General features: G+C 43.6%; 1 protein-coding gene, 1 long non-coding RNA gene, 1 other non-coding gene and 1 pseudogene across 9 annotated transcripts in view; 2 read left to right on the plus strand and 2 right to left on the minus strand.

Moving 5' to 3' along the window:
• The window catches only part of LOC128313965 (uncharacterized), a 32,643-nt gene extending 21,141 nt beyond the window's left edge, over positions 1-11,502 (minus strand). The window contains exons 1-2 of one of the 3 annotated variants that reach the window (XR_008295186.1): positions 10,535-10,809; positions 1,231-1,440 (exon numbers count right to left, since the gene is read on the minus strand). This is a non-coding gene — a long non-coding RNA (uncharacterized LOC128313965). Of the gene's footprint in view, positions 1-1,230; positions 1,441-10,534 lie in introns of all 3 variants that reach the window. The other 2 variants (XR_008295185.1, XR_008295184.1) reach the window with 2 other exon arrangements.
• LOC113599649 (U6 spliceosomal RNA) lies at positions 3,795-3,897 on the plus strand. The gene has a single exon (XR_003420567.1). It is a non-coding gene; the product is annotated as a U6 spliceosomal RNA (small nuclear RNA).
• Positions 10,724-26,492, plus strand: part of TTF2 (transcription termination factor 2) — a 41,239-nt gene continuing 25,470 nt past the window's right edge. For 4 of the 5 annotated variants that reach the window (XR_008295183.1, XR_008295182.1, XM_015066091.3 and 1 more), the window contains exons 1-5: positions 10,724-10,859; positions 10,945-11,047; positions 13,603-13,689; positions 24,417-24,483; positions 25,337-26,296. Coding sequence is in view for 3 of the 5 variants with exons in the window: in XM_015066091.3 (XP_014921577.1) it covers positions 10,832-10,859; positions 10,945-11,047; positions 13,603-13,689; positions 24,417-24,483; positions 25,337-26,296 (1,245 nt within the window). In the remaining 2 variants the exon portion in view is untranslated. Of the gene's footprint in view, positions 10,860-10,944; positions 11,048-13,602; positions 13,690-24,416; positions 24,484-25,336; positions 26,297-26,492 lie in introns of those variants that run through there. The other variant, XM_027060807.2, reaches the window with a different exon arrangement.
• On the minus strand, positions 19,437-19,991 carry LOC113599222 (60S ribosomal protein L36-like; annotated as a pseudogene).

A 26,492-nucleotide genomic window follows, 5' to 3' on the forward strand; every position in this document is an offset into this window, starting at 1 on the left:
TCGCTGGCTGCCATCTTTGCCAGTTAATCTTTGTCTCACTGCCCTCGTCCCTCCAGGGAGGGGATCCTCACTACTCCACAGAGTCTGTTGTGACGGTTAAATGAGATAGGCGCGTAAAGGAGACAGAACTCATAAGTGTTGGGCATCATCGACAGGCTGGACATTTTAATCGTCTCTGCTCCGGAAAAGGAAACCGGATACCTGCATTTCGCCTTCTAAATTCTTAACATGATCGTGGAATGAACAGGGTATAGACATGAGGTCCAAGCATGGGCTTTGCTACAAAATGGGATCATTGTTTGGGTCCACCGCCCATGAGCCTAATTTTGGGAAGGATAAGTATGATGTTTCAGGAAAGAGGATATCAAAGCAAATGTGGACAGAGGAACATTCGGACAAAATTGTCTGAGTGCTTTACAGTTAAATGAAGAGACAAGGGAGTTTAATCCAGGAGTTCCAAGTGAAGATATATAAATATATGGGAATTAATGGGGAAGGGAGTCACTAGAGACTCCTATCCTGAGGTAGTATATACCTGTATTAATTAGCTAATTCAATTTGCATGCAGATTTGAGTGCAAATGGCACATCTGGAAAACAAATGTTATGGTAGATAGCAAATACTTAGCATGGGAATTTGTTTTAGTCAGCTCGAGCTGCCGTAACAAAATGCCATAGACTGGGTGGCTTACACAACAGAACTTTAGTTTCTCACGGTTCTGGAGACTAAAAGTCCCAGATCAAGATGCCAGCCAACTGGCAAGCACCCTCTTCCCAGCTTGTAGACTGCCAACTTCTCTCTATGTCCTCATGTGACAGAGAGAGAGAAAAGAGAGAGAGAAACACACACACACACACACACACACACACACACAGAAGAGTCTTTCTGGTATCTCTAATAAGGGCACTAATCCCTTCATGAGGGCCTCAGCCTCAAGACCTTACCTAAACCTAATTATCTCCCAGTGGCCCCACCCCCACATACCATCACACTGGGAAACTGAGCTTCATCATATGAATTCGGGGAGACACAGTTCAGTCCATAGAAGAAATTGACAGTGTAATTAATGCACTGAACGGTGCTTTGCTCCATACCTGTGTTCATCATGCCTGTTAACATGCTTCAGATGCGGTAAGTTATCTGGTATGTTTTATTGTACATGCACACTCTTGGGTAGGGTGTACGGCTTAAAAACAAAATCACTCATGCGAACAGAATGTCCCCACCTACCACTTAGCCCTGCTCCAGCTGTTCTGTCAGACGTAGGCAATGACGAAAGTGGCAGGAATTATGTCACCTCGAGAAAAGTGTGAGGATGGAGAGGGACGACTTCAACGTGCACGCAGAGCTCCAGGCAGGCAGGCGAAGAACCCGGGTGAGTCCTCCTGCACAGCCAGTCCTTAATGCTGTCTCCCAGCTCGGGGACTGAAGACAAAGACCCTGAGGGTTGGCAGGAGGGGTAGCGAGAGCAGGAAGAGAGAAAGAGGAAGGGGAGAGAAGAATGAGGCAATTAGCATAAAACTGAGAAAGCAGAAATAAAAGCCAAGGTCCCACAGAAAGAAGAACCTAGAAGCCCCTGCCCCACCCAAGCTCTTCTCTGGGGCTTAGCTGGGTCGGTCCCATCCGCAGCACGAGGCACCAGTAGGTTCTGAAGGAACCCACGGACTGGAAGACAGAAGGAGGCTGCCTGCTTCCCGGAAGAAACTTCCGGATGGCAGGAGGGGCGCTAAGCTCTGCGGTACTGGGGCCAGGCCTCACTGGGCCCCCCCGGCTACGGCAGAGGGGAGTCTGTGTCTGCTCTATGGAAGATTTCTGCTTCGAGTGAAGGTGGAAGTCGTCCAGGAAAGGGGGGAAGCTCTAAAGGGGAAGTGAAGAGCTCAGAAGAGCTCCATCTTTTGAAGGGGATGCTCTGGGCTACCCAGGAAGGCTGCCTCGGCTCTCCCTCAAAAGAGTTATGAACGCTCCTTCTTCTCATTGTCCGGCTGGAGCAAATCCCTCAACTCGCACCGGCCCGCCTTCATCCCGATGCACGTGAAGCCGGAGAGAGGACCCGGAGGGAGGTGGAGGATTAGATAAGAAGTGAGAAGTGACAGACGGGTGTCAGGCAAAGACAGGGGACTGTGTGACTGTCACTGAGTGAATCATTAGTCTGGTGTGAGACAGGGGCCTCTTGTCCCGAGGAACCACATCCCCCTGCAGCTTCTGGGCCGCTTCCTGTGCTGCTCACCAAGAAAAAAAAATCACCCAGATTAACCTCACTTTCTCGTCTGCTCTGCTGTGTGGACTGGTAAATCGGGACAGGGACAGAGTATGCACAAGCTGCAGTGAGGCATCGAGGCAAGAAAGAGCAACGTTTCATTTCAGGGACTCTGTGCCTGACCGAATAAGCATACCCAAATCATGATGCCGCAGCCGGCCCATGTGCCTTGGGCACATGATACCCAAGTGCTCTGCCCGGTTTAGCATTTCTCGTGGCAACTCAGATGGAATCCAGGGGAGCGGGCTTGTCAAGTGGTCGGCTGACACACAGTCAGGAGGTAGCACTAATAGGTCAGCTGACAGGAACAAGATTCAAAGAGATCTAGACAGGTGAGAAAGATGGATCCAAACTAGCAGGATGAAAGCTGGAATCCAGAGTTTAAATTCAAGCAATTAGGTGCACCAGGTAGGGGAGACGCGAGTTCATGCGCGAAAAACGAAAGCAGTGGTTCTGGTTGATTGCACACTTGATGTGAATAACTAGCGTGACATATTTGTTAGAGAGCAGAGAGAAATTTTGTGTTGCCTTAGATTGCATGTATATATGGTCGTATCCCAAATAAAGGAGATAATTATCCCACAGGATTCTTCATGCCGGATTCTGTTTGAGAGGCCTCAGATTAAGCAAACGTTCATGGAAAAGTGCTGGTGAGGGGTTCCGGAGGGGAGGGAAATGATCACAGCCGGTGGAGCAGGCTCTCTGAGGATGTGGGGAGGATGAGACAGCCATATTCAAATATTTGAAAGTGACGCTGAAAAGAATTAAGTGTATCATGTGTCACTCCAGATTACAAATAAGTGGAAGTTTCAGACAGAAAGACATATTTCTCCTCAACAGACATTAGAATTAACTGGCAATTTGAGATACCCTAACAGAGAATTTGCTGCGACTTGAAGTCCACATGCTGAATCCATTAGGGATGAAGTGGAGGGGATTGGGTGGGCACACTTGGTGACTTTAGTCCCTTCCACTCTACGGTTTAGTTCATTTCACTTACTAGATATTTACTGAGTATCTACGCAGCATGGTGAGCAAAACAGAAGTGGTCTCTCTTGGCACCTACATATATAATCTATGCGGAGAACACAATCAACAAATAAACAGACCATGCAAACTAAATGTTATGCAGAAAGCAAACAGGGAGCGGAGGCAGGGAGTAGCAAGGAAGGACCTCTTTAGATTAAGTAGTCATGGAAAGTCTCACTGAGGTGATACTTCAGATGAGACCTGAAGACCTAGGGGCTAGGCTTTTAAAGAACTAGGGAAAGGGCGCCTGGGTGGCTCAGTCGGTTAAGTGTCCGACTTCGGCTCAGGTCATGATCTCACGGTTCGTGGGTTCGAGCCCCACATCGGGCTCTGTGCTGACAGCTCAGAGCCTGGAGCCTGCTTCGGATTCTGTGTCTCCCTCTCTCTCTGCCCCTCCCCCACTCGTGCGCGCGTGTTCTCTTTCTCTCTCAAAAATGAATAAACATTAAAAAAAAAAGTTAAAAAAAAGAAGATCTAAAGAAACGTGTCAGGCCGAAAGTACAACATAGTGCTTGCTTCAGCAGCACGTATACTAAAATTGCAACGATACGCACAGGATTAGCACAGCGCCTGTGCAAGGATGACAAATTCTCAAGGTGTTCCATATTTTTGGTTCCACTCAGAACCAGCCACACGGGAGCATGGGCAGAGGGTTATCAAACCCTTACCCCTTCAGCATGGGCTATGGCCACTGGTTAACTGTCTAGCTCTGTCCAAATATGGAATATAAGGCCAGGCAATCTTGCTCATGGAAAAATTATCCCTGATTGGCATATTAACATTAATCTTCTTTGAGTGTGGGAAAAGGAAGGAAAGGAAAGGAAAGGAAAGGGGAAAAAAGAAAAGAAAAGAAAAGAGAAAAGAACAACCGAACAATGGCCTTAAGGTAAGACAAAGCCAGGCACGGGAGGCAAGGAGCGCAGGTCAGGACAGCTGGAAGGCAGAAGGCGAGAAGGAGAATGGCAGAAGGTGAGAGAGAGAAGTGGATAGGGCCAAAGTCACATGGGGCCCCCATGAGCCAGGATGAGGGTTTCAGCTTTTTTCTAAATTCGATGGAAAGCCACAGAAGCATTTTTAAGCAAAGAACAACAGAATCCAATTCATGTTTTTAAAAGGTGGATGAGTTCTTTTTTTTTTTTCCTTTAACGTTTATTGATTCTTGAGAGAGAGAGAGAGAGAGAGAGAGAAAGAGAGAGAGAGGAAGCGGTAGAGAGAGAGAGGGAGACAGAATGAAGCAGGTTCCAGGCTCCAAGCTGTCAGCACACAGCCTGATATGGGGCTCCAACTCGAACTGTGAGATCATGACCTCAGCCGAAGTTGGACGCTCAACCAACCCACTGACCCACCCAGGGACTTTTTTTTCAAATAATAAGAGTAACACATGAGAGTTGTAGAAAATAAAAATAAAAATCTGACCCATCTCCCAACCCAGACTCTCAGAGCCATAGGAATGGAACCACACGATATGTACTCTTAAAAGTTAACAGTCTGTTGTAGTTAAAAAGTATTTTTCACATGACCATGATCATAGTGTATATATAATTGTGCTGGGGCGCCTGGGTGGCTCAGTCGGTTGGGCGACCGACTTTGGCTCAGGTCGTCATCTCATAGTTTGTGGGTTCAAGCCCCGTGTTGCACTCTGCGCTGACAGCTCGGAGCCTGGAGCCTGCTTGGGATTCTGTGTCTCCCTCTTTCTCTGCCCCTTCCTGCTTGTGTTCTGTCTCTCTCAAAAATAAATAAACATTAAAAAACAGTATATACAATTGTGTTACTTACCCTGATCACAAACCAGAACTATTTCTTTGATGTCCTTAGATTTATAACAATTGATGTCATTTTTACTTAAGTTTTAGTTTAAGTTCCATACAGATCTTTAAAAGAAAAAGCCTTGCAAAACCATTGAAAAAGCGGAAGATGATGGTTAGCAACCACATGCAAAGGAACTCAACTGTTGAGTCATCAGGAAATGCAAATTAAAACACAGAGGAGACACCACTTCACCACAACTAGAACCAATATCATAAAAAAGGCAGACAGTAACAAGTGTTGGTGAGGATGTGCAGAAGTTGGGCCCTTTATACACTGCCCATAAGAAAATAAGATGGCATAGCCACTTTGGGAAACAGTTGGGCCATTTCTTAAAGACTTAAACATAAACTTAATACACAACCAGAAATTCCACTCACAGGTATGTACCTGAGAGGAATGAAAACTTTGTGCACACAGAGGCTTGTTAGTGTTCATGACAACACTGTTCTTAATAACCCCAAAGGGAAAACGACCCAAATGTTTATCAACAGATGAATGAATACAATAGGATACTCTTTGGCAATAAAAAGAATGAAATATGGATACATGCTACAACATGGAAGAAACTCAAAAGCATTACCATACAGAACAGAAGACAGGCAATTTGTTACATGTTGCATATTCCATTTACATGAAATGTCCAGAAAGACGAAATTTATGGACAGAAAGCACATCGGTTGTTGCTTGAGGCTGGGGGTGTAAGTGAGGATTGCTATACACAGGTTCAAGGGAAATTTGGGGGGGGGTTGGTAACAGAAATGTTCTAAAACTGGATTGTGGTCATGGCTGCACAACTTTATAGGTTTACTAAAAAAGTACTGAATTGTACATTTACCAAAAAACCACAACAAGGAAGTAGATGAAGGAGGGCACGCTTTGAACCAGTTTGGGGACAATTTTTTAAGAGCAGTGAAATTTGGACCCTAATAAAGAATATTGGTGCAACAAAAGAATTTCTAAGGTCTTTTGGCTTTTCTAAAAAAATTTTTTTTAATGTTTTATTTATTTCTGAGAGACAGAGAGAGAGAGAGAGAGAGAACAAGCAGGGGAGGGGCAGAGAGGGAGACACAGAATCTGAAGCAGGCTCCAGGCTCTGAGCTGTCAGCACAGAGCCTGACATGGGCCTCGAACTCATGAACCGTGAGATCATGACCTGAGCCAAAGTCGGATGCTTAACCAACTGAGCCACCCAGGCACCCCAGGTCTCCTGGCTTTTTAAATGATAAACCATATTTATCTTTAGCACAGTATCATTCTGACTGTGCTTATGTCAAAGGATAAGGTTAAAATGGTCATATATTTGAAAGGCACAAAAGGTCATATATTTGAGAGGAAATTGAATTACCATTACATATCCTTAAACAAACAAAAAAATGAAACAGCAGGAGGGACTTGTGTTTGGTTTTTATGTTCGTAGGCTGCCACCTCGTGGTCATTTATAAGATGGCACAACTTGCTTTGCTTTTTTAATCTTGAATTTGTCAAGCCCTGTCGGCATATCACAAATATCTGAACACTTGGCTATGCGTAGGTTAAATCCCTGAATGAATCACTGAATAATCTATACCTCATAAAAATACGGTAGTGGCAAGAACTGGACTGGGAATCTCAAAAAATCGCTTCCAGCCCCTGATCTGCCTAGTGTCAGCTTTGTGACTTTGAGCCAGAACAAGAGTAATCTACTGGCCCTATCTGGTCCCAAAGTTCAAGCACAGGCTCTGTAAGACAGTGGTTAGGAGCATGACCTTGGGGTAAGTTCCTAACTACCCTGAACGTTGGTGTCCTACTCTTTAAAATGGGGATAAAAGAACACCCACTGCCAAGGTAGGTGTGAGAACCAAGTGTGAAAATGCATGTAAAATCACTGATCTCCAAACACCCTTCTGCAGTGACAGTGAGGGTTTCCTCCCATGACCATGTGCTTCACGGGCACAAATCCTTTATCTGACGTTTTAAAGTAGTTACCTCTCCCCACCCCACCCCAAAGAAATAAGCAAAAATCCAGAAAGATACAAGTTCAGATAACAAACTACGTTTCTTAGAATTATCAGCCGACTCGAAAAACACATTTGAACAATTTAATTATTAAGATGAGTGAAGCCAAAGTCTGCACAGAAGCTGGAATTTTACAAATAACTTAGAATCACCGATTATTAAAAAAAAAAAATACAGACAGTGGCAAGGATGTCAAGAGGTGACTGGTCTAGCTGATCCTCTCTCTGCCAGTATCTTACAGGTGACTGACAGGTTTAACACATGCCAGCTGGCACAATGGTGACCAGAGAAAAGAGAATTCTTTCATTTTCCCAAGAATTCAAATAAGTGTTTGCATCAAAGGGATGTTATGGCATAGGCCAGCGAACCAGTCTGCCTAAGGATCCACACCATCCGAAACTTAAGAGTTTCTACTATTTAACTCCATCACCCATTATATTTCCCTAGGATGTCAAAATGTCGAGATGACCCTAGCTTTTATTTGCCAGGCGGATGTTTTGGCATCGCTTAGAAATTAAGTTTTTTGTTTGCTTTTAAACAGCTTTATTGAGGGATAACTTAGATACCGTAGAATTCCCTAATACATAGTTGTCCGAGCCTTGGTAAACGTATACAGTTACGCAGTCATTACCACAATTTGATTTTAGAACAATTCCATCATACATTTTGCATCTGACCAGCCCTATAGGGAAAGAATTTACTGGATCATTAACGTGTGAGTTTAAATCATCTAGCCCTACAGAAGACATGAATAGACATTTTTCCAAAGAAAACATCCATGTGGCCAACAGACACATGAAAAGATGCTCAATGTCACTCATCATCAGGGAAATACAAATCAAAGCCACACTGAGATACCACCTCACACAGGTCAGAGTGGCTAAAATTAACAAAAGATGCTGGTGAGGATGTGGAGAAACGGGAACCCTCTTGCACTGCTGGTGGGAATGCAAACTGGTGCTGCCACTCCTAAAAAGTGTGGAGGTTCCTCAAAAAATTAAAAATAGAACTACCTTACGACCCAGCGATAGCACTACTAAGAATTTATCTAAAGGATACAGGAGTGCTGATGCATAGGGGCAAGTGTACCCCATTGTTTATAGCAGCACTTTCAACAATAGCCAAATTATGGAAAGAGCCTAAATGCCCATCAACTGGCAAATGGATAAAGAAGATGTGGTTTATATATACAATGGAATACTACTTGGCAATGAGAAAGAATGAAATTCTGCCATTTGCAGCAATGTGGATGGAACTGGAGAGTATTATGCTAAGTGAAATAAGTCACTCAGAGAAAGACAGATATTATATATTTTCACTCATATGTGGATCTTGAGAAACTTAACAGAAGACCAGGGGGGAAGGAAAGGGGGAAAAATAGTTACAGAGAGGGAAGGAAGCAAACCACAAGAAACTCTTAAATACAGAGAACTGAGGGTGGGTGGGGGGGGTGGGGGAGAGGGAAACGGGTGATGGGCATTGAGAAGGGCACTTGTTGGGATGAGCACTGGGTGTTGTATGTAAGCCAATTTGACAATAAATTATATTCATAAAAATAAAATAAAATTAAATTAAAATAAAATAAAATAAAATAAAATAAATAAAAAATAAACCACCTAGCCCTAGAACTTAGCTTAGGCATTCCTTTTGAATAAATTAGCTTTAGAGGAAAACAAACTAAAACTCTCAACTTTACTCAAAATAGAGGTTGATGAAGCACATTCTCTCCAGGGTCTGCAGGCTAATTAGAATATAAAGTAAATGTATAAATTAAGAATAAAAGTTAATACACATGCACGAATGTATGTATATATTTTGAAAAGTATATATTGTAGAATTCATTACAGTTTATGCCAGTATTATGGCCACCTCTCACCCAAGGACAACCTTATCTGTTTTCTCACTCTTATAAATATGGTTATCAACTGTCTGGAGCTTAAACATTTTGATCTGGCATATTCCAAATTTATGGAAGAAATATTCTCCTTTTCTTTAATTTGGCTGTGATTAAATTAATCGCAGTTTATTGACTCCACTCATCTTGACACTGAATATCATTTTACTTGATTATTTAAGTGTTCATTCAATATGTGCTAATGCAGTCTCCTTCATATACTAAGCTCCTTGTGGTTAGAAAAATTGTTTCAAACTTTGCGTGAAAATGAGTTTCATTTTTCTCTAGCACCTAGTTCACACTGGGCACACAAAAAGCTATTTAATAAGTACTTGTTTCATTAATAAATGATACCTCAGGTCCGTCTCCCTTCCTGTGAAGCTTCTGCCCTCCCCCCCCCCCCACGTTTACATTTATCATATACCCTAGATTTCCTAGACATTACAGAGTTTCTGTTCAACTGTCCCATAAGAACAGTTGCATGTGCCACACCATATGTCTGGGCATATGGTCCTCAATAGCTGTAATATGAATCTATCTCTACTGCAATACATCTCTTGATTTCTATTCCTCCCTTTCTGCTCACTAATAGTTCTGATTACCATTTCAAATACAGTTCCCTTTCTTTTACTTAACTTCATTCTCGATTTTTTAAAAGTTTCTTATGCGACAGAGAGAGAGAGAGCGCGTGCGCACGCGCGTGCGCAAGTAGGGGAGGGGCAGCGGGAGAGGGAAACGATTCCAAGTAGGTTCTGCGCCAATGAAGGGTGGGGGGTAGGGACCGCAGGCGGAGCTCCATCTCACCAACCATGAGACAGCTCCATCTCACCAACCGTGAGATAGTGATCTGAGCCAAAATCAAGAGTCAGGAGGCTTACCAACTGAACCACCCAGGCACCTCTCAATATTTTTTTAACATTGCAAAAGCATACTAATAGAAAAAGTCTGACGATACAATATACACAGAGTACACCAAAGGTAATCTATTTCTCTCCTGTTGTTTCCACTTGGACTCTTAAAACTCAGGGCTCCTGCACCAAGAGGCCCTCGAGAACATTCAGTACACAACAGGATGCAGCTGGGCAGCCCCCTGGGCACCTGTCGGTGGATCACCCACTCACTAATTCTGTGACCTTGGGTGAGTCAAACTTCTGGGAACCTCGGGACCTTCCGTATAATGCCCGTCTCACCAGGCCGTCGAGTCAAGAGACACGTCTACGTGTGAGCACCCTGCGAAGTCTAAAGTTCCACGCACACTTAAAAGATCACTGGGGGGTGTTGCAGAAGTCTTCGCGCCTGCGTCCCCCACGACGCGCCCAGTAGTAGCCCGCACCCCACTTCGCCCCAGCCCTGGAGGGGTTCACAGCTCCTCCCGCGGTGGCAGCTTCTCCGGGCCTACCCTCCCCAGGGACCGAGCGCCAGGCCCCGGCTCGGAGACGACCGCCAAGCTCCAGGCGCCGTCGGCCTCCGGGAGAAGGGAGCCTTCCTTGCAGAGCTCCCCTCTGCGACTGCAAACGCACACTCCCTCTAGGACCGCCTCTAGGTCTCACCTATAAACTGGAGTCGCCCCCGGCCTCAGCCTTGCCCTTGCCCCTCCAGGCAACAGCCAATCGAAGCTTCCTAACGCGGAAAGCCCCACCTGGAAGAGCCGCGCCAGCTGCAGCCACGCCCCACCGTTCAAACGCCGAGTTCCCGCGAAGGCGGCGGGTGAATGCCACGCGCGGTGAATTATGGGGGTTGAGGCTGCAGAAAGGGGGTGCTGATTGGCTCCTGAGAGAGGAGGGCGGAGTAAAAGGCGGAAGCGGGCGTTGGGGCACTGCTCTCTGGAATTGGAGACTGGAGCGGTCATGGAAGCGCTTAGGTGCTCGGAGCACGGTAAGGGGCTCGGATCTTTTAGGGGCTCCTCCGGGAGTCTGTCAGTCTAAGCGTGGCATAATCGTTATCAACCTTCTCTCCTCAGGAACCATCTGCTTTCTCAAGACTGGCGTCCGCGATGGTCCCAACAAAGGAAAGAGCTTCTACGTGTGCCCGGCGAACTCTTGCAGCTTAGTGCTGGCAGCCGAGTAAGTCTCGAGCTGGGCACGACTGCCTGTCACCGCCAGCTCCCCTCTGCCCGGCGCCACAGGCACTAGGAGAGGTGGGGACCCTGGTGTGTGCAGCCAGGGCCCTTTAAGTGGTTGATAATCCCCGGGCAGCGTGGCGTGTTGGGGAGACGCTCTCTACCTGCTTGCTGTTGAGCCCTAGGCAGCTTACTCACCCTCTGGGCCTCTGTTTCCCCCTCCTGTAAGATGGAGGGTCAGCTGTATCTGGAACCTTATGGTCCTTTCCAGCTCTGGGTTTCTGTGCGCTTGTCAGGCCTTCTGCTCGGACATTGCTTCTCCCTGCTAAGTGAGGACATGCAGACATAATAGAAAATAATTGGTCCCTGTTGCGCACTACTTTTAGACCGAACTTGTTTTTAAATGTTTGAGGTTAAAACACTCTGGTGGTCAGATTATCAGCTCCCTTTTAAAATAGGATTCTGTGCGTTTAAGGGGTGAGATTGACAATCCAAAGAAACAGGTTACTTTAGGGATTGACGCTGGAAAAAAAATCAAGTATCTAATTCAGCACTCTGGTAGTGATTTTTTAAATATAATTTATTGTCACACTGGCTAACATACAGCGTGTAAAGTGTGCTCTTAGTTTTTGGGGTGTATTCCTATGGTTCATCGCATACATACTACCAGCACTCTGGTAGAAGCAAAAAGTTAATACTGTTCTCATAAAGTGTTAATGTTTTGACACAGTACCAAGTGTCCACAGCCTATGCGAATTTTTAAACTATCACATTAAACGTTTTTCCTGATGTCTACGGAACTTGGTAGAGAAAAATAAATTTTCTCCTTCTGAAATAAGACACAAAGTGGGTATCCATACTAGAAAATGAAGTATTTTTCAATGTGTGTATTAACCTGTGTTTTCCCTTACATGATTTAGACGATTTGTGTCTTTGTTGGGCTTTGAAACTAAATGAAGGAATTGGTATACGTTTTCAGATTTGACAAATACACTTTTAGACAAAATACTTTCTTGGCTCCCTTTTTATTTGAAAGAAATTACTGGGATCCAGTTTGGTTACATACGAAATGATTCTGAGAAAAAGTGTTAAATCTTAAGATAGAAGGGACAGGCCAGGGGCGCCTGTGTGGCTTAATAGGTTGAGTGTCCAACTCTTGATTTCCACTCAGGTCATGATCTCACGGTTCGTGGGATGGAGTCCCTCGTTGGGCTCAGTGCTGACATTGCTGGGTTCTCTCTTTCCCTCTCTGCCTCTCCCTGGCTTGCTCACTCTCAAGTAAACATTTAAAAAAAAAAGAAAAGGGGGGTGCGGGGGCGGACAAGCCGGGTATACTATCAACAACATATCATTGTGATTTACTATTTATTTCTAATTTCTTTACTGAGTTTCTTAGGTTCTAGACCTAGCTCAAGTTTCATGCAACATGGAAGCACATTCAGATTTGTAGGAAGTAAGCATTAATGGTAGCGTAAGATTCAGTTTTATGTTAAAAGAAATATACTCTTGGGGCACCTGGCTGGCTGAGTTGGTGGAGCGTGAGAATCTTTGTTTCCGGATTTGAGTTCAAGCCTCATGCTGGGTGTAGAGATTACTTAGAAATAATGTCTTAAAAAAAAAAAAAAGAAGCCCTTCTGTAGAGTGCCATTTATACAGATGCACTGCTATCAAAGCAGTACAATATAATGACAGTTATTTGATAAACTTGATCTCTTTGGAATATGTCTGGGGAACTAGAATATAAGCAAAACAAAGGAAGAAACAAGTGCCACAGGCCCTATGAGAGTATATTTTAGGTCTACACTCAAAATTGTTTATCCTCAAATGTTATATATACATTGTCTCATAAGAAGTTCAAGAGAAGAGTTAAAAACTTATGTCAGGCATGAAGCAGGTTAGTGGAGCATGTTTCTAGAGCAGGCATGTGAACAACACTGAGGGGCAGCAAAGAGGTTGTAACAGACAAAGGGATGATGGAAGAAGTTCACAGCTAGTCTTTGATATTCACTCGTTTCTGGGGCGGGGTGGGGGGGGGGGCTCTCACAATGTAGAGGTCGCACAACAGTATAGTTTTAAGCTTTTGAGTCATCAGGAAACAGATGTATTTGTTGTTGTCCTGTCTTTGGGGAAGTGGGGAAAGAAATGAAAGCTGCTGAGTGAGCCTTTCCCCAGAGGATGGCACATAGATGTAAAAATGTATGGCATCTACAAACCCTGTGGAGGTCATAGGTGCACTCCTACATTTAAAACCTGTAGTTAGGGGGCGCCTGGGTGGCTCAATCAGTTAAGCGTCTGACTGTGGCTCAGGTCATGATCTTGCAGTTTGTGAGTTCAGGCCCCATGTCAGGCTCTGTGCTGACAGCTCGGAGCCTGGAGCCTGCTTCAGATTCTGTGTCTCCCTCTCTCTCTGCCCCTTCTCCACTCACATGCTCTCTCTCTCTCAAAAATAAATAAACATTTAAAAAAAGTAATAATGAAACCCATAGTTAGGACTTAATTTTAGAATGTTAATTTCTGATGTCCCCTAAAACAAAATTTCCTTTTTTCCTCCCCCTCTAGCATTCCTGTTTCTCATTGTTTATTGCATGAGGACTGTGTGGTAGCACTTCAGGGTTTGCTGCTACCGCCGGGCAAGGAAGAATACAGGTAAGTGTCCAAAATGAACATCTAAGTTTTTGTTTCTTCGCCGGATTTACAGCCAGGTGTGTTTTCCTAGGATGGACTATTCTTTAGAAATCATTTTTAACAAACAGAATTTCTCTATGTATTGAATGCCTTCTGAGCTGTCACTGTCACTGCTGAGCACCTGGTCAGTCTGAGAATCTGGTTAGTTTCAGAATCAACTGCTCGGCCTTCCTCCCTTTCTAGCTGTTAAGTAGCCATAACATCAGCCTGCCAACAGTCACTAACTTGCAGTAACTTATCAACTTTTCCTCCTAGTAATAGAATGAAAGTAATGTTGCAAAATGTGTCAAGTATGTTAAGCACTCAATAAATGTTAGTTTCCCTTCTTTTTTTTTTTTTTTTTTTTTTTTTATGAAAACTCAGATGTAGAGCAGGGAAGTCTATATAGGTGGCAGGTGATATTGGTCATGAGTATTGAAAAAAAAGTAGAAATTCACTAGAGGCAGGAAAGGGGTCATATTTAACAGATCGATAACCCTGCATTAGCATACAGAGTTAGGAAGTAATCAGGAATTGCAAGCATTTGGTTTGGTAATAGTTTAGCATGTGTTCGAGTAGAGATTTCAGAAGGTGAGGCTGGCCAGGAAGGCAGGGGCCAGCTGTGATGGTCTTTATATGATATTCTGTGCAGTTCAGAATTTATGTATTCTAGATCGATCTCTGCCCCCCCCCCCCGCCACACCCAACATTGGCTTTTAAGTTCCATCTATACAATTTTTACATATCTGAATATTGCCTGTACTGCTGTTTTTCTTTTCTTTTTTTTTTAATGTTTATTTGTTTATTTTTTAATTTATTTATTTTTGAGACAGAGAGAGACAGAGCATGAACGGGGGAGGGTCAGAGAGAGAGGGAGACACAGAATCTGAAACAGGCTCCAGGCTCCGAGCTGTCAGCAGAGCGCCTGATGCAGGGCTCGAACCCACGGACCGCAAGATCATGACCTGAGCTGAAGTCGGCCGCTTAACCGACTGAGCCACCCAGGCGCCCCTTTAATGTTTATTTTTGAGAGAGAGACTGTGCGAGGGCAGGGGAGGGGCAGACAGAGGGACAGAGAGGATTAGAAGCAGCCTCTCTGCTGTCTGCAGAGCCCGCTGTGGGGCTCGAATTCACGAGCGGCGAGACCATGACCTGAGCCACCCAGGCGCCTCTGTTTTTTCTTAATTGAGTTATGGATGCAGTATACAGTAGACTGCATAGATTTTAAGTGTTCAGCAGTTCAGCTTGAGAGATTTATATAACCATCCTTATAACCAAGCCTCAGTCAAAATACAGAGTATTTCTGTCACCCCATTAAGTGCCACCACTGGTTTGGTTCATTCTGCAGCGTCTGGCTTCTTTTATGTAACAGTATCTGAAACGGGGTCTGTACATCATTGCTGAGTTGAATTCCATTTTGTGAATATCACAGTTTCTTGGGTTTGTTTCTTATCCCTATATTTTTCTTTGGTGACGTGTCTGTTTAAATCTTTTGCTCACTTTTTTAATTGAAAATTTTATTGAGGTGGTTGTAGATTCTCATGCGCTTATAACAAATAGAACCTAAGGGATCTCTGTAGACTTTACCTAACGGCAACATTTTGCACAATGTATATAAACAGTATGTAATGTGACAACTAGGATATTGACTCAGTCCACTGTTCTTATTTGGGAAGATAGTTTCCCTTGTACTGACGTGTGTGTGTTTAGATTTCATTCTATATAGTTTAGCACGAGTGGTTATGAGTATGCACTACCACAGCCAGGATATGGAACAGCTCTATCACCACCCCATTCCTCCCACTGCCCCTTTATACCCCCGCCCTGCTTCCCACTCCCTCCGCCTCACCTCTGGCAACCAGGAATCTGATCTCCATTTCTAAAATTTGTCATTTCAGGAACGTTAACAGAAATGAAACAGTGAAGTGTAACTGTGGGGGATTTTTGCCTATTTTAAAAACTGTGCCCTTTGTCTTTTTATCACTGAATTGGAAGAGGTCTTTGTATATTCCCTATATAAGTTCTCTGGTAAATATATATATAATGAGTATTTTCTCTGAGTCTCTGGTTTTCATTTTTCTAACTCTCTGGAAAAGCAGAAGTTTTAAATTTTTATAAAGTCTGGTATTTATGTATGTATGTATTTATTTATTTATTTTTAATGTTTATGTTTGAGAGAGAAAAAGAAAGAAACCAAGCATGAACGGGGTAGTAGCAGAGAGAGAGGGAGACACAGAATCCAAAGCAGGCTCCGGGCTCTGATCTGTCAGCAGAGAACCCGATGCAGGGCTCGAACTCATAAACCTTGGGATCATGACCTGAGCTGAAGTCGGATGCTCAACCGACTGAGCCACCCAGGCGCCCCATAAAAGGTCCAGTTTATTATATTTTTATCCTTTGTGCTTTTTGTTTCTCTCTTAGAAATCCTTGCACAAATTTCTCCAGTGGTTTCTTCTAGAGGTTTTATAGTTTTTGTTTTTGTTTTCATTTTTTTTTTTTCTTAATGGCTTTTGTGTTTAGTCTGTGATCTACTTCAAATTAATTTTGGGTATCTTATGAGATAAGAGTATTTCATTTACTTTTCCTTATATTACTGAATGAGTATTATTTGGTTGGTTCAGCAACATTTGGAAGACTTTGCCTCCCCCGTGGAAATGCTTGGCACTTGTGTTTAAAAAAAAAAAAAAAAAAAAAAATCAGTGACTACCATGTTCTGAGTCTATTTTTGAACTTGCCCGTCTGTTGGCCCTTTTCCCCACCCCCACACATTCAGATGAGATCATGTGAGTGTTCCAGCATTCATCTTTTTCAAGATTGGCAATTCTAGGTCCTTTGCATATAAAAAGTTGTATCAACTTCTAAATTTCCGTAGAAAACTTTGTTGGTATTACACTGAATCTGTATAGATCATTCTGGAGAGAACTGCATTAATATTGATTTTCTGATCTATGAGCATGGTGTATTTATGCTTTAAATATTTTTTTTCATCGTTGTTGAATAGTTTTTATTACAGAGTACTATACCCTTTTTGTTAAATGTAGTCCTCAGAGAGTGTTATGTTTTTGATGCTATTATAAATGGAATTTAAAATTTTTTCACTTTTGGACTGTTTTTTTGGTAGTGCAGTGGGGCTGGTAAGCCTCTAGGGCGTGAAGTCAGGATGTCCTGACATCTAAAACCATTTACATACTGCCGAGGGCCCCCTACCTTATGGGAATACTGTTTAGGTTGTAGGAAGCCACTGAAGAATTTTGGGTCCAATTTGCATTAATTAAGGAGGAACTCCGAAGAGGGTTGGTTAAAAAGGAAAGTGGTGGAGGCAAGGGGACTGCTGAAATACAATTGCTATTGAATGTCTACTAAATGGCAGTCTTTATCTCTTCCTACCATAGAATCTTCTGTGGTAGGTGGATGAGGCCGCCAACATTTAGGGAGGTTAGAAAAGGAATCTGATGTCCCATGGTTGTGAAGTGGCATTGCTGGGATTCAGACCTAGGTCTGGCTGATTTCTAGCTGCATCGACTTTAGTCTCTAAGTGAAAGGTGTGCTTGGATTGAGGCATTGGCGGTGGAGTTAGGTGCGCCCAGATTGCAGAAAACTTGCCGAAAGGAAATCAGTAAGACAGGGTTTTGGTAGGCATTTAAGCATGTGCTTTTCTTCCCCATTTCCTCATCAGGAACAGTGATCATGGCAGTCCCGACTCCCCTGGCTTGTGAGGATTCAGTGAGGTCCTATGTGTGATGTACATAGTCTGGCGTTTGGCTCACTGTCAGTGCTCAGTAAATGGTTGTTAGGTTGGGATGTGTGGCTAACCCAGACAGCTTTGGACTAATTGTGTCTTACGTATATGTGAGACCAGCTAGCTGCAAAGAAAGGTCTAGACCAAAGATGGAGTTTTGAGAGCTTACCATTCACATTCTTCATACTAGGTGGATGAGGCTGAGAGTTGATCATTACTTTAAAATAGAAAAGTAAGGTATGCTAATGTTTTTCTTTTAGGCCAAGTCTAGAACACTATTACTGAGTTGCTCACGGGAGGTTTTATAAGATTGTTTTAGGACAATAAAATACAGTTATACAGCACACAGTAAATTAAAAAACAAGCAGGGGCTCCTGGTTGTCTCAGTCAGCTGAGCATCCGACTCTTGTTTTTGCTCAGGTCACGGTCTTGCAGTTTGTGGGTTCGAGCCCTGTGTTGGGCTCCATGCTGATGGTGTGGGACTTGCTTGGGATTCTCTCTCTGTCTCTCTCTTTCTCTCTCTGCCCCTCCCACACATTCTCTCTCAAAATAAATAAATAGACTTAAAAAAAAAAAAAAAACCAAGCACCCCTGTAGGTAGTACAGGCTGGACATTTTAAAAGAAGTACGTAAGCCAATGGCTGATGACTTCCTTAGCAGACCGGGCATTTAGCCAGAACTCCTGTACTCTGGAAAATGACCTCAGGGAATGTAACCTTTTCTTCTGAAACCCAGTTTTCAGAAGAAAAGTTTCTTTTCCAGAACTTAAAGCACTTTACATTTTGACTTAATGGCGGTATGTTTAAAGCTTAACCCAGCTAGGAGACAGGAGCAGCAGAGTAATGGCGGGGGGGCGGGGGGGGGGGTTGTAAGCCCAGGTGAGGGTAAGATCTTAGCCCATTTTTGATACCTTGGCTGGTAGGTGCATTTATGTGCAGTTCTCCTACTTAAACACCAGATGGTGCCACTCAACCGGCATTTGACCGGCCCTTCAGCCCTGGCCCTGTTTATGGGCAATAAAGAAACAGTCACTCAGTAGAACCTGAAGGAAGAACTCTTGCCTTGCCTTGAATGACATGGCATACCTTGATTTACAAACGTTGGACAACATCATTGAGCTTCCTGAGTTCTTATTTCCTCCCCTCCTTCCTCTGCCGCCCACCCCCACCCCCACCAACCTCTCTTCTAGCTTCTCAAGGATATAGGATCAAAATAGCTAGACGTATTCTTTTATCTCCATCTAGGTAAAACAAATTTTAGTTCTTTAAATAACTAGTTGTTGCGGGATGTTCAGAAAATTTTATTTTTTAATAACAATTGAATCTTTGCGTGTCTAGAAAATTCTTTGTGTAGGGGCGCCTGGGTGGCTCCGACAGTTGAACGTCCGACCCCGCCTCGGGTCGTGATCTCACGGTTTGTGAGTTCGAGCCCCGCGTCGGGCTCTGTGCTGACAGCTTGGGGCCTGGAGCCTGCTTCCGATCCTGTGTCTCCCTCTCTCTCCGCTCCTCCCCCGCTCACGCTCTGTCTGTCTCTCTCTCTCTCAAAAATAAATAAAGATTAAAAATGAAATTTTTTTTACTTAAAAAAAAAATTCTTTGTGTCGCCGGTTATTGGGTAAAATGGGCAAACAGCTGGAATAGCCCAGTGATGATTATCTGGGTGGGTGATAGGGAGGAATTTGAATGGGAGCCGGGCCTGTGAAGAAGGACCTCTGGTCCCACCACCCCGTGAGCGGTCCCACTCCGTGAAGCTAGTACGGCTTGTGCGTTGCATCCATTGTACAGCGTCAGGCCCTGTGCTGTGCACTTGAAGGAACCCTCGCGTGTGAAGAATATTGGTCTTTGTGATATGTGTCACAATCACTTTTTTCCATTTTGCCTTTGTCTTATAATTTCGCTAATGGTATTTTTACCATATGGAAGTTTAAAATCCACCCCCCCCCCCCCCGGCCCTGCCCCAAAAGGCCTTATTACATACACAGGGGAGAGGTTCACTCCTTCTTGGCTGCCGCTTTCTTCCTGGCTGCCAGGACGTTGCTCAGCAACTCTCTCTTTCTCTTGGCATGGATGTGTGTCTCCACTGTTTTCTGGAAGAACTTGAGGGCACTCTTGTCCTTGGGAGACCTGGAGTGGCTCTGTGACGTGCCCTTGTGTGGGGTGAAGCCCACACCTCTCGGATCATGTCCCATAGGGACATGTGCTCTCAGGGAGGCGCCCTCATGTTCCATATGAGCATGTGCTCGGGGAGGCGCCCGCGGCGGTGGCTGTGCCTCAGCTTGCTTAGTTCTCAGTCAAGTCACCTTGTGGCCCTTGTCAAGGCCCATGGCCATAGGGCGGCACAGAGCCCTGCTGCTGCTCCTCACTGGCTCCCGCAGCCGGAGGTTTAAAACTTTCTTCTGGCCAGGTCTGTGGATGGGACACCAGCTGGCTCAGTTGGTAGAGTGTGCGACTCTTAGTTTCAGGGTGGTGAGTTCAAGCCCCACGCTGGGTGTAGAGATTACTTAAAAAACTAAAATCTTAAAAAAACAAAGCAAAAACCTTTTATGGGGTCAGAATTACCAAATCCAGGATTTTAGGTCACACTGAGAAAAGCCTTCTTTGCTTGAGGATTAAAAAAAAAAAAAATTCCTCTCTCTTTTTTCCCCCAGAACCTTTCCAGTTTCATTTTTTTACACTTATGTTTTTGTTCCGTCTTGAATTTTCGTGTAAAGGAATGAGGTAGAAATCCTGCTTCGTGTTTTTCCAGTGCTGGAGCATACAAAAAAGTGAATCTGTCTTCCTAACGGCCTCTGACACCATTGGGGTAAGAGTCAGACACACGAAGGTTGGCGCCCAGCACGATCTGTGTGTGTTAGCACGAAATTGGATATGTTCAGGTGCAGGTGCTTCTGTGACAGTAAGATCTACAGCAGGGGCTCAAGGCTGGTGCAAGTTACTGAGGAAGTGTGGGAACTGAGACATGAGCTTGGCCTTGAATGACCTTTAAAATTTGGATAGAGCAAAGGACAGTGTTTGGGGCTAGAAACAGAAGTGTGGCTACAGCAAGATGGTCAGCGAGAGTGAACTAATGACTGCTACTGCTTAACAAGTCCTTGATACGGGTTAGACTTTGATCTGAACCTTATCTTTACGTGCATTAATGTGCGTGGTTTTCACAGTGATCATATGAGGTAGGTACTGTTTTGGTTTTGGCCATTTTACAGAAAAGGAAACTGGCAGAGCAGCCAGTCAAATGAAGTATCTGAGGTTTCAGAGTTAATTATGTAGTAGGACTGGGATTTGAACCAAGGGAGGATGACTCTGGAGATTTGAGAGAATCCCAGCCTAGCTGAAGTGAACATTCCTGACAGTGCAAGCCAGGGTTGGACGATCAACCAGGGGGGATTTGCCTTCTGGTGAAGAAGACGGCATTGAAGAGGTCTGGCCTCCTCTGGCTGTGTTCATCAGTATCGCTTATTACTTATATCTCGTAAAATGACATACTGCAGAAATTACACTCTTCATAGTGGAGTCGATATTTGCTTTCTCGGGGCACCTGGGTGGCCCGGTCGGTTGAGCATCCGACTTCGGCTCGGGTCGTGATCTCCGGGTTTGTGGGTTCAAGCCCCACGTCAGGCTCTCTGCTGTCAGTACAGAGCCCGCTTCGGATTCTCTGTCCTCCTCTCCCTTCTGCCCCTCCCCTGCTTACGCTCATGAGCACTGTCTCGCACGCTCTCTCTCTCTCTCAAAAATAAATAAACGTTTATAAAAAAAATTTTGCTTTCTCTGTGAGAATGTATTTCCATTGCTTTCCTTGTTGATTTGCAATTTAATAAACATAACAAAATTTTTATCCTAAAAACAGAGAAACCCATTCAGATAGGTTTTAATAAAAATGCAAGTAAAAACATTTTTTTTAGCACCATGCCTAGAACTAAGTAAATGCTTAGTAGATGCATAGTAAGTGTGTTGTTTTTTTTCCCCCTTTTTGGACTCCCAAGTCCTACCCTTCTGAAAGTCTGCAGTGGCTTGGGCTTTAAAATAGATATGATTTATGAAATGTTCTTGTCAGTAAAGATTTCAAGTACTTGATGCACTTGAAACCACAGCAGCAATTTATTCTTGATTCACGTTGATAAGTAATGGTCCTGCCTAATAGTAGCCAACACTTTGAATTTTTGTGCATTCAGAACATTTCATAAATTTTATTACATAGTTCAATTATGTATTTTTACATAGTTGTATTTTACATAGTCTTTTACATGTAAAATATGTATATTTTACATAGTTCAATTATGTAATTATCCTGTTTCAGTGAGAAAAACTAAAAAGACCAGTATGGGTTTTTTGTTATTTTTTTTTAATTGTGAGCTTGAATGGGAAAATTGTGAGTTTTTATGGGAGGGGCTGACCTATTTTCTTTAAAAAAATTATTTTTAATGTTTATTTATTTTTGAGAGAGAGAGAGCACAAGCCAGGGATGGACAGAGAAAGAGGGAGACACAGAATCCAAAGCAGGCTCCAGGCTCTGAGCTGTCAGCACAAAGCCCAATGCGGGGCTCGAACTCACGAACTACGAGATCTGAGCTGAAGTCAGATGCTTAACCGACTGAGCCACCCAGGCACCTCTGGACCTGTTTTCTTTCTAGCTTGACTTTTATGTAATATCTGTCCATTTGGGGCCTATCTTTGCTTATACGTCCAGGTGAGGTATTGACGTCAGGGGATTGAGACCCGCTCAGGATTCATCTTGAATTAGGACTCAAACTGTCACGATTCCTGTTGTATGTCACAAGACTATTTTAAGAAGTTAGAAGAAGAGCAAGAAATTAGACCGAAAGAAAGGAGAAAAAAAGGGATTAATGTAGGTAAAAATTGTATTTAATGAGTTAGAAAACAGCAAAAAGAGCTAATAAATAAAATCTACAAGCCAATTGATAAAGAAAAACAGAGAAGGTCCTAATACACAATGTGAGAAATAGTTACCCTACAGATATATTAAGGCGCATGTGAAATGACACATGTAAAAAGTTATTTGTTGTGATATTGTTTTTAGTAGGAAAGAATTGGAAACAACCAAACTATCAAGAGGGTTCTAGTTAAATGAATAATGGAACTCTAAATTGTGGGAGATTGTGCAGCTGTGTAAAAACTGTGCAGTTGTAAAAAAGAAAAATTATGTATAAAAATTGTATATTGCTTACATATATTATATAATATATATTATACATGTATTACATAATAGGAGCACCTTATGTATATATTCTGGAGAATCTTGACGATATTGTTAAAAACAAGGTATTTAGTAGTATGTATACTATGCTATCCATTTGTGTGGAAAAGGAAATTAAGATTTATATATTTATGTTGATCTGAATATACATTTACAAATCTCTGGAGAGGCAAACAGAAAACTAATAGGAACAGATGCTTGGGAGGAACGTGAACTGGGCAGATGGGGTACCATGAGAGGCTCCTTTCCATGGCCATTTTATTGAGTGAGTTTATTACCTAGTTGAACAATTAGGTAAAATTGTATTTGAAAGAGCTTATTTAACAGATTAAATGTTTTTGAGGAATCATTTTGGGGAAGGAAAAAATGAGTTGGTTCTATTTAATTCAGCAATACTTAACAATTCTGTACAAAAGGCAAGGCATAGTTGGGAATAAAGAGATCATATAGGATTATAGCCTTCCAGTCACTGAAGATACAGTCATGCAGGCAGGCAGACACAAGTGTAATACAACTAAATACAGCAGAAATCCAGAAGCAGCCCAGTGGATGAGCAGGGAAGGGAATGTGGGAAGACCTTGCAAAGGAGGCATGGCTTGAAGCCGACATGGAGGGACATAGAGGACTTTGACAGCTGGTGATGGGGGAAGCAGTGGGCAAATAGGGATAAAGAGCACATCTTTTGGATGGAGGGAGATGTGCATGCAAAATCTGGGGGCTGGAGAGCGTATGCGTGGTTTGCTTGCTAACGGAGTAGCGTGGCCATTTCTGTGCAGTGGGTGTGAAGGCTGGGTTTACTTGTACAGGGACGGTCTTGTATTTGGATGTATGTCTGAATATGATCTTTTTTTTTTTCATGGGTGATTGCAAACATACACAAAAGTAGGCAAGATAGAATAATGCAGCATGTGAACTTCAGTTACCAACTCTACCCACTCTACCCTCCAGCTCTCGCCATATTTTGGAACAGATCCCAGATAACATTTCTTCTGCAAGTGTTTCAGTATCTAGCTCTAAAAGATAGGGACTTTCTCTCTTTCTTTTTAACCAGTTGGAGTGCAGATTTCCTGTCGCTTCATAGGTGACAAGTAGTTAATTTTAATAGTTTTTGTTTGTTTAAATCAATGAATAAGGTTCACAGGTTGCAATTGATTGATGTGTCTTTTAAGTCTCTTAAGTTTTCTCTCCATTTTGTCCCTCCCTTGTCATTTGTTTGTTGAAAGAATACAATTGTTTGTCACAGAGCATTTCCTCCTGTCAAAGTTTTACAGATCACATCCCTGTGGCCTCGATCCGTGCATTCGTCTGTTGTCTGTGTTTCCAGTAAATTGATAATTGAATCTAGGGGCTTGGCCAGATCCAGGGTAGTTCGTGTTTGTTTTGGTTGGCTAGATTTTGTTTTACTTTATAGGCGGTATTATCGTTTCCTGTCAGGGATTTGATTGTCTCTCTTTTTCTGATTTTAACAGCCACCACTGATCATGTTTCCATTTTAGTCATCCTTTACAGAGTAAAAAGAACAAACCAGTACACATCTTGGTTTCCATGACATCTCTAGTCTTTCACTTCATATCCCTTATGAAGAAAGATCCTGTGCAGTAGAGAATTTTTAAATATAAATCTAAGAGTCACTGGTTTCAAGTGACCTTTCAAAACTGGTGTCAAGAAGTTGCAAGATGTTTTCTTGGATGAAAACTAAATGTATCTCATTTTAATGGATTTTCACAGCCTTGATTATTTGTGTTTTGTACTTCACTAGATTGTTCTTCCAGTGCGTTAGAAGTAAGGCAGCAGGGAAGCAGTGGTGTGGAAGTATCCCATGGCAGGTAGGAATTATTCCTGTCTTCAGACCTGCTTCGTTAAGACTGTTTAATCTGCAGTGTTGCCTGAAAAGACTTTGAAGTCCGGTATAAACTGGTTTGTCTTCATCATACTGTCCCTGAAAGATCTTTTCTTTAAGCAGCGTGGGCCATGTCAGGTCTTTTAATTCAAAGGACTATTTGGTTATAGTGAAGATTTAATGATTTGCCTCCTATTTCACTTAAATATTTTCCGAGGTTTTAATTGTAGTCACTGTTTTCTCTAGGGAAAATTTTGGATTCACCTGACTAACTTCAGCATCTTTTTATGGACTGCTGACTCCTTGATGTTGGTATAAATGGGGTGTAATTCATAAGCTCCTGGCACATGAGAGACTCACAGATGCCTGGTGCCTGAGGGGCTAGGCCAGGGAGGCAGCCACACTTTCATTGGTGGAGGTGTAGCTTGAACTTGTAACCCTAGACTCGCACAATGAAACCTTCCTAAAGCCAGACTCAAAGCAAGCTGAGGGTATTGTGTAGGTTTGGGGATAGGTTCATCCAAGAGAATAGTTTTTCATGAGAGGTATACAATGTGGCTATTACAATTGCAGAAGCACTTGATTTGGTCACTGCTTGTCCTTGAAGCCTGGGAAAGCAGTGGTCATGATCAGAGAAGGAACCGAGTGTTGGAAGTTCTGTTCAGAAACTAATACTCTCTGAGTTAGACACATGGTCTTTCCTAGAGGCAGAAATGGTCCCAGGAATGTTCAGAAATACTGGACTACTGTTTCCATTTCCTCTGGGGGGGGGGGGGGGAAGGCATTCTAGATAGAAAGCTTGCATTGATGTTTTATATGAAGATTATTTTGTCTTTTAGGAGCCCAGTTCCAAAGAACATCCTGTAACCCACAAGTGTGAGAGCACCTCTGAGCCACTTCATTATCCTTCCAACCATCAGAGAAACCCGTTCAAGGTACTTGACAAGAATCAAGAACCGTCTCTCTGGAAACAGTTCACCAAAGGCGAAGGTGAGAAAAAGATGGCTGACAAGAGTCAAAAGGAAAAAGGAGATGTGTTCTTGGATCCAAAGAAGGAATGGAAGGCTGAATCCAACTGCTGGATGAAGAAAGATCTCTCCTCTGGCCTGGAGGTAAAGAAAAAACAAGCTGCAGGTCAAGAGAAGCATGGAGTGGAGAAAGGGTTTCAGTATGAAGCAAAGGAGAGCAAAGGGACGCACAGAAGAGACCTTTCTGGGGTTGAATCCAAACAGGGCCACGGCGATGAGCTGAGAAAATCGTCCGGATCTCTTCAGGAGAAATCAAATGTTGAGAGTCATCATGTCCAAAAAACATCAGAGCCTCTGAGGGAAAAGGAACCCAAGCCTTTGCCTGGAATTACTCATGATCAGAACCCAACAATCAAGCCCCAGACAGGGGGCCGCCTCAACAAAGAGCACTCCAAGAGCCGGGAGGCTAGAGAAGCAAAGGCAGGGGGTGACCCAAGCACGCAGTCCGATCAGCACTCAGAGCCTCGGGATGTGCCTGCCCCACAAGGACTGTCCGCACAGTGCGCACCAGCCGCTGCGTTGCGCCCCCTGGGAGAGGGCCCAGAAGCGGGCTCCAGCCACGGTGACCGTGGGCAAGGTACTGCTGTTTCCCTGAAGCCTCCCTTGCTCTTTGACTTGACTCTGGACTCACAGAATGAGAACCGCCTTTCATTCCCTGGTCAGAGCGTGCAAAGAAACACATCTGCCACCTCAGGAGTTTCCAAGAAGGTAGAACCTTCAGACCCGGCAGCCCAACGTGTGTACCTCACGACACAACTGAAACAAAAGAAGGTAACTGCTGACCTGCCGTGTGCTTTATTTTTGTTTTTGTTTAAAAAAATTTTTTATTATTTTGAGAGAGAGAGAGAGAGAGAGAGAGAGAGAGCGCGAGCGTGTGCGCACCTGCTTAGCAGGGGAGGGGCAGAGAGAAGGAGAGACAGACTCCCAAGCAGGCTTCATGCCATCAGCACAGAACCTGATGTGGGGC

This window comes from Acinonyx jubatus, chromosome C1 (genome assembly GCF_027475565.1).
Source record: "Acinonyx jubatus isolate Ajub_Pintada_27869175 chromosome C1, VMU_Ajub_asm_v1.0, whole genome shotgun sequence".
NCBI classification, from domain to species: domain Eukaryota; kingdom Metazoa; phylum Chordata; class Mammalia; order Carnivora; family Felidae; genus Acinonyx; species Acinonyx jubatus.